Source organism: Vombatus ursinus, unplaced genomic scaffold (assembly GCF_900497805.2).
Source record: "Vombatus ursinus unplaced genomic scaffold, bare-nosed wombat genome assembly UNPS02014812.1, whole genome shotgun sequence".
NCBI lineage: Eukaryota > Metazoa > Chordata > Mammalia > Diprotodontia > Vombatidae > Vombatus > Vombatus ursinus.
The window spans coordinates 52,816,477-52,830,857 of record NW_020954590.1 but is presented as its reverse complement, the minus strand read 5'-3'; the positions used below and the strand labels follow the sequence as shown (position 1 = coordinate 52,830,857).

General features: G+C 37.4%; 1 protein-coding gene across 2 annotated transcripts in view; it reads right to left on the bottom strand.

Moving 5' to 3' along the window:
• The window catches only part of LOC114053893 (laminin subunit alpha-3-like), a 325,673-nt gene that overhangs the window by 73,768 nt on the left and 237,524 nt on the right, over window positions 1-14,381 (bottom strand). The window contains exons 38-40 of one of the 2 annotated variants that reach the window (XM_027877010.1): window positions 11,966-12,067; window positions 8,494-8,577; window positions 2,874-3,104 (exon numbers count right to left, since the gene is read on the bottom strand). In XM_027877010.1, coding sequence (XP_027732811.1) covers window positions 2,874-3,104; window positions 8,494-8,577; window positions 11,966-12,067 — 417 coding nt within the window. Of the gene's footprint in view, window positions 1-1,298; window positions 1,543-2,873; window positions 3,105-8,493; window positions 8,578-11,965; window positions 12,068-14,381 lie in introns of those variants that run through there. The other variant, XM_027877011.1, reaches the window with a different exon arrangement.

The window sequence follows — 14,381 nt, the reverse complement described above, 5'->3', positions numbered from 1 at the left end:
AGGACAGAATAAAGAATCTCTATTCTACATAGATGTGCAAACACAGACACCCACAGATACCCACCCACACCCACACCCACATATACATATATATATTATACATACATAAATATATAAATTTGCTTTTGATTTGAAAAGGTGGCATTTTCAGCAAGGTATATATTTTTCTCTGTGTGTATATACAGGGTGGTCCAAAAGTCTTAGTGTAGTTAAGCTTTAAGTCTAAAACTGTGCTAAGACTTTTGGGATATTATGTATATATGTATGTGTATATGATATACAGTATATAGCTATAATATGGACAGATAGCTAGATGGTTGATATCACCTGAATAAGTAAGCTGAATTTTATATAAAATTATGTGACTTGTTTCTTGAGAAGTAAGAAAATAATAATAGTATTTCTGTAATGAGAAAATGGTGTGTCTCAGTGCCTTATTATATACACATACAGCATATGTACATATATATAAATTCATCTATATATTTATCCCAATACAAGTCACAAGTACTTTTACACTAAATTTAGTTTATGCAGATTATATCAACAAAGTACTTAGTTTCCATGTAGAATTAAATGTCTCAAGATGTTTTTCCAACAAATGGATATTTAAAATTCATTTATTTTTAACACTAACTTTTCTAAGAAATTGATATAAATGATTTTTGGTCTTACATTACAGTGTTTAGGATTAAATTATAACATGTCATCACTAGCTTTGCATTACCATTTTTAACAGCTGTCGAGAATATATTATCCTCTTTGTGGATACAAGATGTCCAGAAGGTTGATGGGAGATGACATGTATATAAGAGCAAAAAACTGGCTACTTTTGAACTTAGAAATTCTTAAGGCCTGACAAATGATAACATATTTGTTCTGTGTTGAACATATTTTATCTGATCACTACTGATTGTCCTCCTTGCCCTTATATTTTAATACTCCTGAGAAAAAAAATTTTCTTCCAGACAAAATTTCTAACCACACACTTGACTATATTCTTGTGCCCTCGTGGTCTGGGTCACCCTCAGCAGAGCACCAATTTAACACTATGCTCAGGACTCTGACCCGATGGAACACTTCAGAATTTCAGAGTGGATACATGTTTATAGACTTTGTGGCTCAAGGAAATAATCTGCTAGGCATTCAATATCAATAACTGAAGAGGATAAACAACCTTCTTTTACAACCCCTCCAACCCAATGTCTTCATCCCCATTTATTTTAAGAATATTACATAAGAGGGAATTTGGTCAATTCACACCTCCCCACCCAAACCAACAAAGAAGAAGTCATTACCTGATTTGGTCTAAAGTCCACCTTATTTGGTCGCTGATAGGCTTGGCCACGAAAATCCACATTGTTTGGGTGCTGATGGCTTTGACCATGGAACTGAGGAAAGGCCACCCTTTGCTGTGTGTTGTAACCCAAACAATGGCCCAGGGTGGCCCCAAGGATTAATAGCCATCCTGTGCTTGGGGCTGGCCATCTGCTTGGTGCCCCCATTCTGTTCCCGGGAGAGCCTGACTGTACATACACTCAGCCTGTCTTTTTCCTCTTATACCTGCCCTGAGATCTGAGTCAGGTAAGGGAGGTTGCCTGCAGGCTGGGCTGCAGCATGCCCCACCTTTAAACTTCCTACATGAGTCAGACTGTGCAACGGAGCACATAACAGAACCCAAAGTACATGCACCGCTCTGTAATTCTTGTGAGGTGTGGCCAGCTTCACCTTCTACCTACCTCACGCAAATCAGACAGCACTAGACGATGAGAGTAGCCATAAATCACAGTCTGAGTAATGCAGCAGGAATATGCCTGGGATATAAGGGAGGCAGGGCAGGGGTCCCACAGCCTCCTTTGGGCTATGTATTTTTTATCATGGTGGAAAAGTGACTAGGGGAAGAAAAAATAAGAGGGGAGAGGGAAGAGAGGCTGTCTTTACACTTTATAAATATTGCAGGAGAAAACCCCTCTAGGGAGGAGATAGAAATCTATGGATCATCAGCCAATAAGGGATCTGTATTCTGAAAAACTTAAAGCCCAGTGTACAGGATTAGTCTGAGTTTCCTGGCTATAGGTTTCAAAAAAGAAAATGAAAGGTTTTAAAGGTACACCCCCCCCAATTCTATTAAAATATAAATAGTAACTTGAGGGGATAAATTTATGGCATATTGGGTTGTTTGTTTATAATCTTTTTTAAAAGAATTGTTCAAGCCTTGTACTTTTTTTTTAAAATCACTTTAAGTAAAGGACTTAATCAGAGGTAGTAAATTCTTTCCTTCATGATTACTCTCAACCACTTGTAGACAAGTCAAGTAAGCAATTTTCCAAACTTGAATGGGGCCTGTCAAGGGATGGAAAATCAGAGGCTTATTCCTAGCCTGAGTATTAGTTTCCCCTCAGCAGATTCCAGTTTTTGGACCAGTGACATGCCCCATAAATGAACTGTACTTTCTTTTGGTCCTGATTAGGACAAAGCATGACAGTACCAAGTGTGCCATTGGATTTTTCCTGGCATTGGCCCCCTCACATGATGGATTGAAACTTGGGATAAAAAGGGCAAGTCCCTTTCCACAGTATGACGTAGTTTCCACTCTTCCTAGGACTCTCCATTCAGTGACCATGGCTGCCCTTTGCACTTGAAGATGTCTATAGCGGTCTGGGAATGGCTGTTGTTTGGCCTTTTTGCCTTAGCCCCCTCTACCTGTAATCAAGATAAGGTAACAGATGCAGACCAGAAGATACCTACCTATACCTGCTAGATACACTGTACAGAAAAGCACGGGAAAATGGCAACGAACATCAGCCACAACCTCCTACAACTGAAATGTATCCAACATGATATAGCATATGGACAACAGAGAAATTTCCTACCTGGCATGAGTCACCAGCATAGTCAGGGGGGCAGGAACATATCTCTACATTGTATGCGACGCTTCCGCTTCCTCTACTAGGGACTTCTTCCAGACCCACCTCACTGAGGGTTAACCGCTGAGTCTCAGTAAAATAAAGGCCTCTGATGTGGAAGCCATCCAGTCTAGACAGGACCATCATTAGCTCTTCTCTAGATACCTGGTTATTGCTGCTGACATGCCTGAAGTTTCCCTAAACATGAAAACAAAAAAGTAAACATCATCCCGGGGATGAGCCAACGCCAAGGGAGTTCTAAGAAGGCAGGCTTTCGGTAATAACTGGAAAGAAAACTATACTGAAATAGATAAAAGGTGAATTAACAAAAAACATGTAAGGATATTTGCATTTGGAAATTATCTGTCCCTTATCTTGTTATTCCTGTGAGGGAGAAACTTGGAGGAAGGGATGAAAACAGCTGGAAGCGAAGTGAAAACACCTCACATTTGTGCCATACTTGAAACTTTCCAAAATGCTTTACTCACAAAACTGGGTGCAGCAGGAAGCAAAGTATTCTTATTTCCATTTTATAAATGAGGAAGCTGAGGTACAGAAAGAGTAAGTGATTTGTTCGTGGTCAACAGAGGTGTTCGGAATGTTCAAACTGGGAATCAGACCCGGGCTCCTGACTCTCCGAGTCCCTCCACTATACCGTGCTGTCTGAAGGACAGACATTTAGGAATATCTGGAAGGAACATGCCACATCAATTGACTCAATGCATTTGTACATAATAGAGGTGGTAAGAAGGAAGTTTTTATTTCAAAGTAAAATGACAATATCTGCTTGTAAATATTGGTATTTAAAGTGCACTTATTCAAATCCGGCCTCAGACCAAACACTTGACACGTACTAGCTGTGTGACCTTGGGCAAGTCACTTAACCCCGATTGCCTCACCCCCCCCCAAAAAAACAAACAAACCCATAAAACTAAAGTGCACTTACACAGAGAGGAGAAATTATAGTAAATTATAAAAATAATTTCTAAATTATGAGTTATTGTGTCTTCTGATACAATTGACATAACTTCCAAGAATAAATGGAATAAGTAAAAGAACTAAAAATGTTTTCCAATATCATCTCTTAATTTTAAATACCTGCTTATTAAGGATATCAAAAAATATTACAAATATGAAATTGTCAAGTAGATAAGTGCTATTATTGTTAGTTTACTGATAGAGACATAGGAAAACTGACTTCATCATAACATTCAGATCATTATTATAATTTTAACATTTACTCTTCAGAAGTACGCAGTACTTATTGGATGTGAAACTGCATTTTTATTGTTGTTTAGTGCCAACAAGAAGACTATAATAAAGTTATTGGCAGAGTTATTCCCAAGCGGCGAAAAAATCTGGGCCAGTGTTCTCCAAATTATGTTCCTAGCGTCTAACAATGGCTTCCGGTAGACCTTGCCTTCTTCCCTTCCATCCATCCTTCTGCTTTTTTTTTTTTTTCTCTGCCACCTCACTGTCATGTATTTCCAGCACAGGAAATGTGGATCATGACAGCAGGTAGGTAAAAAGGATCAGAAATGAGGACAAATTAGGAAATGACAGACTTCAGCAAGGCCACAGAAAATTTTTTTAAGTTAAAATGGTCTAATAACAGAGCATAAATTATGCAAGGACATGCAAATTATATTCAAACAATGAACATATTTTAATGCTGGTACACTATCGTTCTCCTTAATTATTTCCTATAACTGAGATGTGGTGCTTGGAAAAATTTTTTGATTGAGATCCGTGGTCCGGACAGCAGTTGTCAAAGTGTGGTCCAGGAACCCCCAGAAGTTCTTGAGACCCATTCAGAGGGTCTGCAAAATCAAAACTATTTTCATAAAACATAATAAACTACTAAGACATTTTAACTTCTAAAATGGTAGGTAGCAATAGATAAAACCCATATAAACAAAGTCTCTTTGGGGTCCTCAATAATTTTAAAGGGTACTAAGACCAAAATTTGGGAACTGCCAATCTAGACAGAATTTAAAAAAATATGTATATGGGAAACAGAAGGGTGAAAATTTAATAAGGGACAAATAGAAAGGTAAGAGTTGGAAGGAACCTTAAAAATCATCATTCATCTGCCCATTTTACAAATGATGAAACTGAGATCCACGAAGGATAACTGACTTGCCAATGGCTGCATTGGTAGTAAGTTCCAGAGCCAAGACTAGAACCTGGGTCTCTTGATATCTAATCCTGTGCTTTTATCACCTTGTTAGGTGAATAGAGACAATGGTACCTACCCAAGTGATTGAATCATAGACTCTCCAAAAGAATGTGGAAAAGAGCTTAAAGGTCAGAAAAAAAGAAGAGACAATTAGAGAGCAGAAGAGGGCAGGGAGGGCTGGCCCATCAGGAAAGTTATAGAAGCATTGGTTTTGAGTCAGAAGGATCATAAGATCATAGATTTAGAGCTGGAAAGGATAGTAGAGGCCATCAAGTTCAGTCCCCTCCTTTTACAGATAAAGAAACTGAGGCCGAGAGAAAGTAAGTGACTTGACCTGGGTAACAGGTAGGATTTCAAATTTAGGCTTTTCAGACTCTGAGTCTATCACTCTACCTAGCTGGGTAAAATATGAGAGTAGTGTGCTTTACCTAGGGCAGCTAAGTGGTACAGTGCACAGAGTGCTGAGACTGGAATCAGGAAGACCTGAGTTCAGCTCTGCCTCAGTTTCCTCATCTGTAAAATGGGGAAAATAATAGCACCTACCTCCTTAGGTTGCTGTTAGGATCAAATGAGATAATTGTAAAGCCCTTAAAACTGTGCCAGGCATATAGTAAGTCCTATGTAAACATTTGTTATTACTATTTATTTATTATTATTAATTTTTTAAAATCCTCTATAGTGTATCCTGGCCCTTCATTTCATGAGAAAATCCCTGACACATTCATATATAATTTTAAGGTTTGCAAAGAAATTCTTTCACAGCTGTGAGCTAAGCAGTGATTTGTATCTAGAACCACATAAATTATGAGTGTATCACATAAGGTTTTATTCCTAAAAAAGATCAACTGCCACACAGGAGCTAGTAGAATTGCTCAATAATGGGAGTGCCTCCACTTTAGGTAACAAGAAAAATTTCCTTCTTCCTTTTTTGCTAAGTTAGGTTTTCTCCTTTTGCACCATAAAATAAAAAGGCTTTCTCTCAGGGAGGCTCCAGTATTAAGTTCTGACATAGGCTGAATAGTGCCTGTGCTGATATGGCCATGTGTTCGGATTAAAATCCACATTTCAAGTTCTATGTTGATAATTCTAATTCAGCCAAAATTCTCTCTCTTCACTTACACATACACAGATAAGAATGCATTTTTACATATGCATTTACTATATTGTATATAATTAATAATTTATATAAAATATGTATCTGTGTATTATTTATGGATATATTTATATTATACTTGTAACATGAATATAATATATACTAAATACATATAAATGCTTGTATACGTCTCTCTCATATGTGTGCCTGAATACAGTGAATCAGAATGAATAAGGAATGCTTTCTCGATGGAGAGTCAGAATAAAGGTTCCTGATGACCAGTGAAATAATGTAAGGGAATATAAGTTCTTTGAAGGCAAGGGCTGTTTAATTTTTATCTTTATATTCCTAGTACGTAGTATAGTGGGGCAGTTAAGTGGCTCAGTGGATAGAGTGATGGGCCTGTAGTCAGGAAGACTCATCTTCCTTAGTTCAAATCTGGCCTCAGACACGTATTAGCTGTGTGACCTTGGGCAAGTCACTTAACTCTGTCTCAGTTTCCTCATCTGTAAAATGAGCTAGAAAAGGAAAAGGAAAAGGCAAACCATGTGCCAGGCACCATGCCAAGCACTTTACAATTACTATTGCAACTGATCCTCACAACAACCCAGAGTAGGTGCAATCATTATCCCCATTTAACAAATGAGAAATTTGAGGCAAACAAGTTAATTGACTTGCCTCGGGTAACTGCTGAACAAGCTGTAGTATATGATTGTAATGGAATACTATTGTGCTATAAGAAATGACAAGGAAGACGATTTCAGAAAAACCTGGAAAGACTTACATGAACTGATACAGAGCGAAGTGAGCAGAACCAGGAGAATGTTGTACACAGTAATGCAATATTATATGATGATCAACTGTGAATGACTTAGCTATCTCCTCAGCAATACAATGATCCAAGACAATCACAAAGGACCCATAATAAAAATGCTATCCACATCCAGAGAAAGAACTGATTGAGTACGAATACAGACTGAAGCATACTAGTTTTCACTTTCTTTTTTTAGTTTTTAGTTTTCTTCTACAAAATAATTAATATGGAAATAAGTTTTACATGATTGCATATGTATTACCTATACCACATTGCTTGCCATCTCAGGGAGGAGGGAAGTGAGAGAGGCAGGGAGAGAGGGAGAGAATTTGGAACTGAAAATTTTTAAAAAGAATATTAAAAATTGCTTTTACATGTAATTGGGGAAAAAAATATTATTTTTTTAAAATCAGCTATCCCAGGGGTTCTTAACTTTGGGTCCATACATTTGTTTTTAAATAGTTCAATAACTATTTCAATATAATTGGTTTCCTTTGTAATTCTCTGTATTTTATTTTATACATTTAAAAACATGATTCCAAGAAGGGATTCCAGGCTTTACCAGGTGCCAAAGGTCTGTGATGATAAAATAGGTTGAGAACCCCTGATCTAATCCAATCCTACCCCTCTATTCAGCAAATTAGGAAACTGAGACTCAAGCTTAAGTGATTTTATAAAGGTCCCAGGTAGTAAGAAACTGAATCAGGATTTGAACTGCGGGTCTTTGAATTCTAACTGGAGTACTCTTGACACTACATTGTTTCAATCAATAGCCTGACAAAGTAAGTCTGAAAACCAGTAGAAAATGAAGCGATGTTAAAAAATAGATGCTTTTTAAAACCATATATAATTGATTAATAAATCAAGCTTTTTAGTTTATGTTGCATGCTGAATTTCATTACCACAGAATTCAGTAGTAGTAGAGGTAGTGGTAGTAGTAGTAGTAGTAGCAGCAGCAGCAACAACAACAGCAGTAGTTATTGTTTGTTGTTGTAAAGGTTAACAATGTTTTGATGTACCTTCTTTTACATGGACATATAAAATCTTACTTGTCTTTGCTTTCAAAATTATATTATTTTACAGTAAAATGCTTTATATTTTCACATTTGTGCTTTTAAATACAGTGGGATGACATGCTAAAATGAGGTGACATTTAATAATAATTAATAATAGTTATGGTCAAATAGCTAATAATAATAGCTAACATTTATAAAGCACCTACAATGTGCCAGGCACTGTGCCAAGCACTTTACAATTATTATCTCAATTGATCCTCACAACAGCCCTGAGAAGTAGGTGCTGTCATTATCACCATTTAACAAATGAGGAATTTGAGGCAAACAGAAGTTAATTTGACTTCACACAGCTAGTAAGTATCTGGGGCCAGATTTGAACTGAGATCATCTTGACTCCAGGGCTGGCGCTCTCTCCACTCTGCCACCAGCTGCCCTATACCTAAGATGCAAAACCATAAGCCATTTTCACTCATATTTCTCCTTACCTCAACCAGCTGAACTCGTCCATAATACCGTCGGTCTGGCAGGGGGTTGTTTGGGTCCATGTAGACAATAGTCATTTGCTGACCCTATTTAAAGATAAACTAATACTTTAATGTTTGAGTGGAACACTATGAGAATCATAATTGGCCAAAGCATAATATTAATACAAATGTACATTGCAGCACTATGAACAAATATTATTATATCAACAAACCAACAAGAATATATTAAGCACCTCCTATGTGCCTGATATTTTGCTGGGTACTGGGGATACAAAAAGAAAGATGAAATAATGGTCCTTGTCCATAAAGAGCTTACATTCTGTCAAGAGAGATAATATACATATAGAAAAATATACAAATTTTTTTTCATAAATCAAGGTAATGAGGAGGGATACTAGCAGCTAGGGGAAACAAGAAAGGTTTCATGTGGAAGGGAGTGCTTGAGATGAGTTTTTAAGAAAACAAGGTGTTCGGCTCAGTAAGGTAATGAGCGAATACCTTTCATGCTAGGGCAAAGCGAGATGAAGCGTCACATATGAGGAACAGTAAGAAGGTCAGTTTGGCTGGATCACAGAATGTACAGAATAAGACTTAAGAGATAGATTGAGGCTGGGTTGTAAAAGGCTTTGCATTTCAAAAAGAGGATTCTATGTTTGATCTTTGATGCAATAAGGAACCAGTGGAGTTTATTGAGCAGGGAAGCAACATGGTAAGAACTGAGCTTTAGGGGAAAAAGTCATTGCATAGCATGGCTTGTTCTAATAAATATTTCAGAAATCACTGAAGGACTGATGTTGCTGGACATTATTTTGCTATATAGTGCTATAAATTGGTCATGGATAGAAAAGAACTTTCTTTTATTAAACTTTGCTCAGAGGATGGCTGTATGTTGCATAGCTTTGCATTTAATGTATAATGTGCGTGCTTTTTTGGAAGAGATAACATTATGGAACGGCATAGGATTCAAAGAATTCCTTACTGCAAGAAGGCGTCCATTTGGGTGGCAGGAAGGTGTTCTGGCTGACTTCTTTTCCTATATTTGGATGGCTGAAGCATAAGGATGGGCACAGTAGTGCCACTTCACCTGGAGGGTGTCCAATTTTAAAACTGACCATGGAAGATCAATTATCGCTCCAAACCCATTCCTCACTCTCATTTAGCCATGCACACTCTCAGCTTTGCCCTAGCTAGCTAGCATCCAGTCACAAAAACAATGGGGCTGGAGTGTAAAATAGGAGGTTCTGCCTCAAGCAACAGCCTCAGTTGCCTGCCACAGCCCTGGATTTGCATACATGGTATTCATTAAAAAGACAGTGGAGCAGTATATGTGATCAGAAATAATTTTTCAAAAGTTAAAATACTAAGGAGTATTCTCCAAAGACCTTTAATTACAAGAGCTAAGAACAGAGCTACAAAGTAAACGTCTCATAAACTGGAATTATTTTCTATTTCTGAAGGTGGAATAAAGAGGAAATATTCTCTTCATTATCTTTTGGTGAGTTCCAACAGTTTGCTTAATAAGCCATTTGGCAATAGAAATAGCTATATTAATGATCTTGAACAAAATGTGCACCAGTCATCCTGGCAACCGAATGAAGCTGAGAGGGAAGGAGAGAGCAGGATCATGTTACAATTTTTATTGTATCGGCTTTTTCTCTCAACTGAACTTTCAGAAGCCTGATGCTTTATTTTCAATGTGATCTACAAAGGGTCTTTGGAATTTTAAAGAAATCAGTTGAAGCAACCAATCAATCAATCAATTCACAAATATTTTTTAAGCACCTGCTGAGTCAGGCACTTGGCAAGGTGCCAGGGAAACAAATAAAATATCCCCCTGCTGATGAGGAGATACAGATGTATATAAGGCAGAATGAATATAAAGAAAATAAATACAATGTAGTTAACCACAAAGTAGTTTAAATAAAAATGTAGGCACTATTTAAAAATAACTACAACCTTACTTTTAACAAAACTGTCAAATACATAAGATTCTCTCATTATATGAAACATGTGAGTGAATGATAAGAAAAATCTTATATGTATTTGACCATGTCACTCTCCTGTTCCTAAACCTTTGCTGGCTCCCTAATACTTGTAAGATTTAAAAAATATATATATATACACACATATATACATATACATATATATTTGTATATGTATATGTAAACATCTAATACATGCATCTAATAATACATACATAGTGCATATACACATTTTTATGTGTATATACATAAACATATATAAAAATGTATATATGTATATATATATGAATAAATGTGTGTGTACATATACACGCAATTATTCATTCATTTATTTATTTACTTACTTACTCTGGCACTAAGGCCTTCCAAAAGCTAGCTCCAACATAGCTTTTAAGCTTTTTTTTTTTAAATAAAAGCCTTTAAATGCTTTATAGTTGAGCCAAAATCAGCTACTAGCTGTTTCTTAAGCATGATCTGCTTTTTTCTGCTTCTGTGCATTCATGTAGACTATCATTCATGTCTCGAATTTGTTCTTTTTCATCTCCAGATTTCAGAATCTTCCTTTAAGACTTGGCTTAGCTACTACCTTCTCTGTGGAGGATTCCCAGATACCACTCCCCTCCTTCACACAAAAGGTCCTTCCTTAAGCTTTCCTAAGCTTCTTGTCTGAGTCTCTCCTTTGCTCCCATTGCTCCTGACCATGACTTATACTTATCTGTGTACATGCCATGTTCTTGCCTCTCCTACCACCTCAGTAGAATGTAAGGTTCTTGAGGTCAAGGACTGGGTCATTTAAAAAAATCTTTCTCTCCCTAGCACCTAGGCAATTGCCTTACAAATGTCAGGCCCTTAATAAATGTTTGCTGGATTGAATTATTTCACTTGTTATAACTTGTTACAGATCCTTTAAGCTCAAATTTCTAAAGATGGAACTTTGGTTATTGAATATTTACTAAGTATTTCCCAAGTTCAAGGCACTGTTCTAGATTCTGGGAGGATACAAAGAGGAAGTCCCTGCCCTCAGAAAGCTTGAAACTGAAGAAACAAGTGATACAAACGTGGACAACACGGGAACCTGTTTTGCTTGACTATGCATATTTTTTAAAAGTATTTTACTTTCTTTATTTTTTGGATGGGGAGAGAGGAGGAAGTGGGAAGGAAAGAAAATAAATGCTTGTTAAGTGAAAAAATAAAATTTAATTTTAAAAATACATAACTATAGATATAGATGATGATGACCAACAATCCCAGTGACCTAAAAGGTGAGGGCTCATCATAAATGGTAAGGTTCATAGGAAGGAAAAATCACTATGAGTTAGGATGGGATTTGCTCAGAAGGAAGGATCTTCAGGACATGAAATTTCCTTTTTTTTTTTTAGCTCCTGTGAACACCTTTAAACATTAATTTAAAACCTTTAAATTCTATTCATTAAGTTTCTTTAAGTCAGAAACCTCCCTTTCTTGACTTTATGGAAGTATTCTCTACCTACCGAAAGTTGCACATCAGGTCTCTTCTCCAGGAGAACCATGCCTTCACTGGGTAGGCCAAAGGATTTCACCTGATAAGTCAGGAAGCCACCATATGAAGAAACCTAAAATTGAATGAATAAGATGAGTAGCACTGATTAAGAAAGGACTGTCTTGACTTTAGATGAAACAGACAATCCCCAGGAGCTTATGGATTTCCTTCTGCTGTTTCCATTAATCTCTAAAGTTCATTTGAATCACCGCTTTTCTAAGAAATTTGAGTCATGTGTTTGTATCTAACTGGGTAATTTCTACAAAGCAGTAAATTCCTTCCAAAAAAAAAGATCCAAAACCTTTCCTCAAAGTAGGCATTCCATCATGATTGTCATTCCAAAATCCTCTGGATACACAATAATAAAGAGTCTGACTAATCCCTCTGAGCGAGTCAAACTTTTGAAATTTCTCCTAGCCTCCTAGAAGTGTCAGGATAATGGTGAAGGGATAGAGATGTAGTGGCCAGGCTATCACTAAAGACGGAATATGAAAGGGACAGCTAATACAATGGATGACCAGAAACAAGATCCAGACTAAAATAATGGGCTGAATCTAATAATTTAACAGAGATAAACAAAAAGCCCTCCAGTAAAGTATATTTTTTAAAAAATCATCTTCACAAGTACAAGGTGGGAAAGGTGTGCCTAGATGAGTTAATATGAGAAAGAGGCTGGCGGGGGGGGAGAAGGAACTAGCCAAACAAATCCAGAAAATGCATTAGAGTGAATCCCAATGATGAAATCTAAGAAAAAGTAAATCATTTTTCCAGCCCAGGTCAGCACAGGGAGACCTACAGAAGGGAGGGAGGTCTATGGAATTGGGATGGGATGGCAGTATGTGGAGTACTCCAGTGCAGGGAGGGCAAGAGGAGGTTCTAGACCCATACTAGAGCACCACATACAGGGTACAGGAACAGGTGCCAACTGGCAGCCTTGGTGCCCACTACCCAGTTCTGGGTCACAGATCCAAAGTGGATTGAGAAGAGGACCTGCATCTAGGGGCTGGTTTTCTTGGGTAGAGAAGGCCCTGGGCTGTCTACTAAGGAAAGAGTCAGTTCAGGGGCAAGCAGCAAGAGTGGAATTTAGACCCCCAAGGAGCAGAGTAGGGTCTCAGTTCCAGCATCTATTCCCATTTGAAATCTCTAGAGAAATAAGTAGGGAAAGAATCCCAGGCCAAAGGGGAGACTGCAGTTCTGTTACTCTGAACCAACAGAGCTTTCCAGGTGGCTGGGCGGGGCTGAGTCCAGCAGCAGTCTACTGTCACTCAGTCCCAAACCCAGGTCAGGAAGTTACAGAACTCAGACCAGGGTGGGCAGCAAGCTAGACTTAGTCCTGCATTAGACCACGCTGGAAATATGGACAGCTTTCAGATCTCTGGCCTGTCCCTGAGATCCTGGAATAACACAACATTCAATTCCCCAAGAAAGCAGCCACAGGACCAACCCTGACATTTCCTCCAAAAGTGTGCAGAACTTAGCCCTGACATCAAGTCTGAAGTCAGGACGTAGGCTGGAAGAATGAGCAAACAAACAAACAAAAAAGAATCCCACCATAAAGAATGGTGGGAGAGAAGCTCAAGACAAAGAAGAAAAGAATGACTCCAAAGAAAAACACAGCTTAGGCACTAATTCAACTAGAATTCCTGGAAGAGATGAAGCAAGAGGTTTTTTTCTTAGTTAAAAAATGTTTTTTTTATATGTAAAATAAGAGCTCTTGAGGAAAAAAACTGGAAAAGAAATAAGAGCTATGGAAGAAAGAATTGGAAAGGGAATTAACAGTCTGGTACAAGAAGCTAAAAAAACATCTTGCTCAAGTCTGTTGCTCAAACAACAAACAACAAACTCTGAGAATAAGCCAAATAGAAACCAATAACTATATGAAATAACAATAAATATCAAAGTAAAAAAACCCTGAAAAATAGAAGAAAATATAAGGTATTTTATAGCAAAGCCAACTGAAAACACATTAAGTAGAAAACAATTTAAGAATCATTGGAGTATCTGAATGTCATGACCAAAAAAAGAGCCTTAATATAATATTTCAAGAAATCTTAAAATTGCCCACATCTTTTAGAATCAGAGAGCAAAGTGTAAATAGAAAGAATCTACCAATCGCTTCCTGAAAGGAATCCCAAGATGAAAACTCCCAGAAACACTATAGCCAAAATTCAGAACTTCTAGGTCAAAGAAAAACTACTGCAATCAGCTAGAAAGAAATCAAGTACTGAGGAGCCACAGTCAGAATCGTACATGATTTAGCAGCCACAACTATAAATGAGAGCAAAGTTTGGAATACTCCAGAAAGCAAAAGGTATAGGCTTATAGTTAAGAATTATTTACCCAGCAAAAGTTGAGTAAAATGTTACCAGGGAAAAATAGACCTTAAG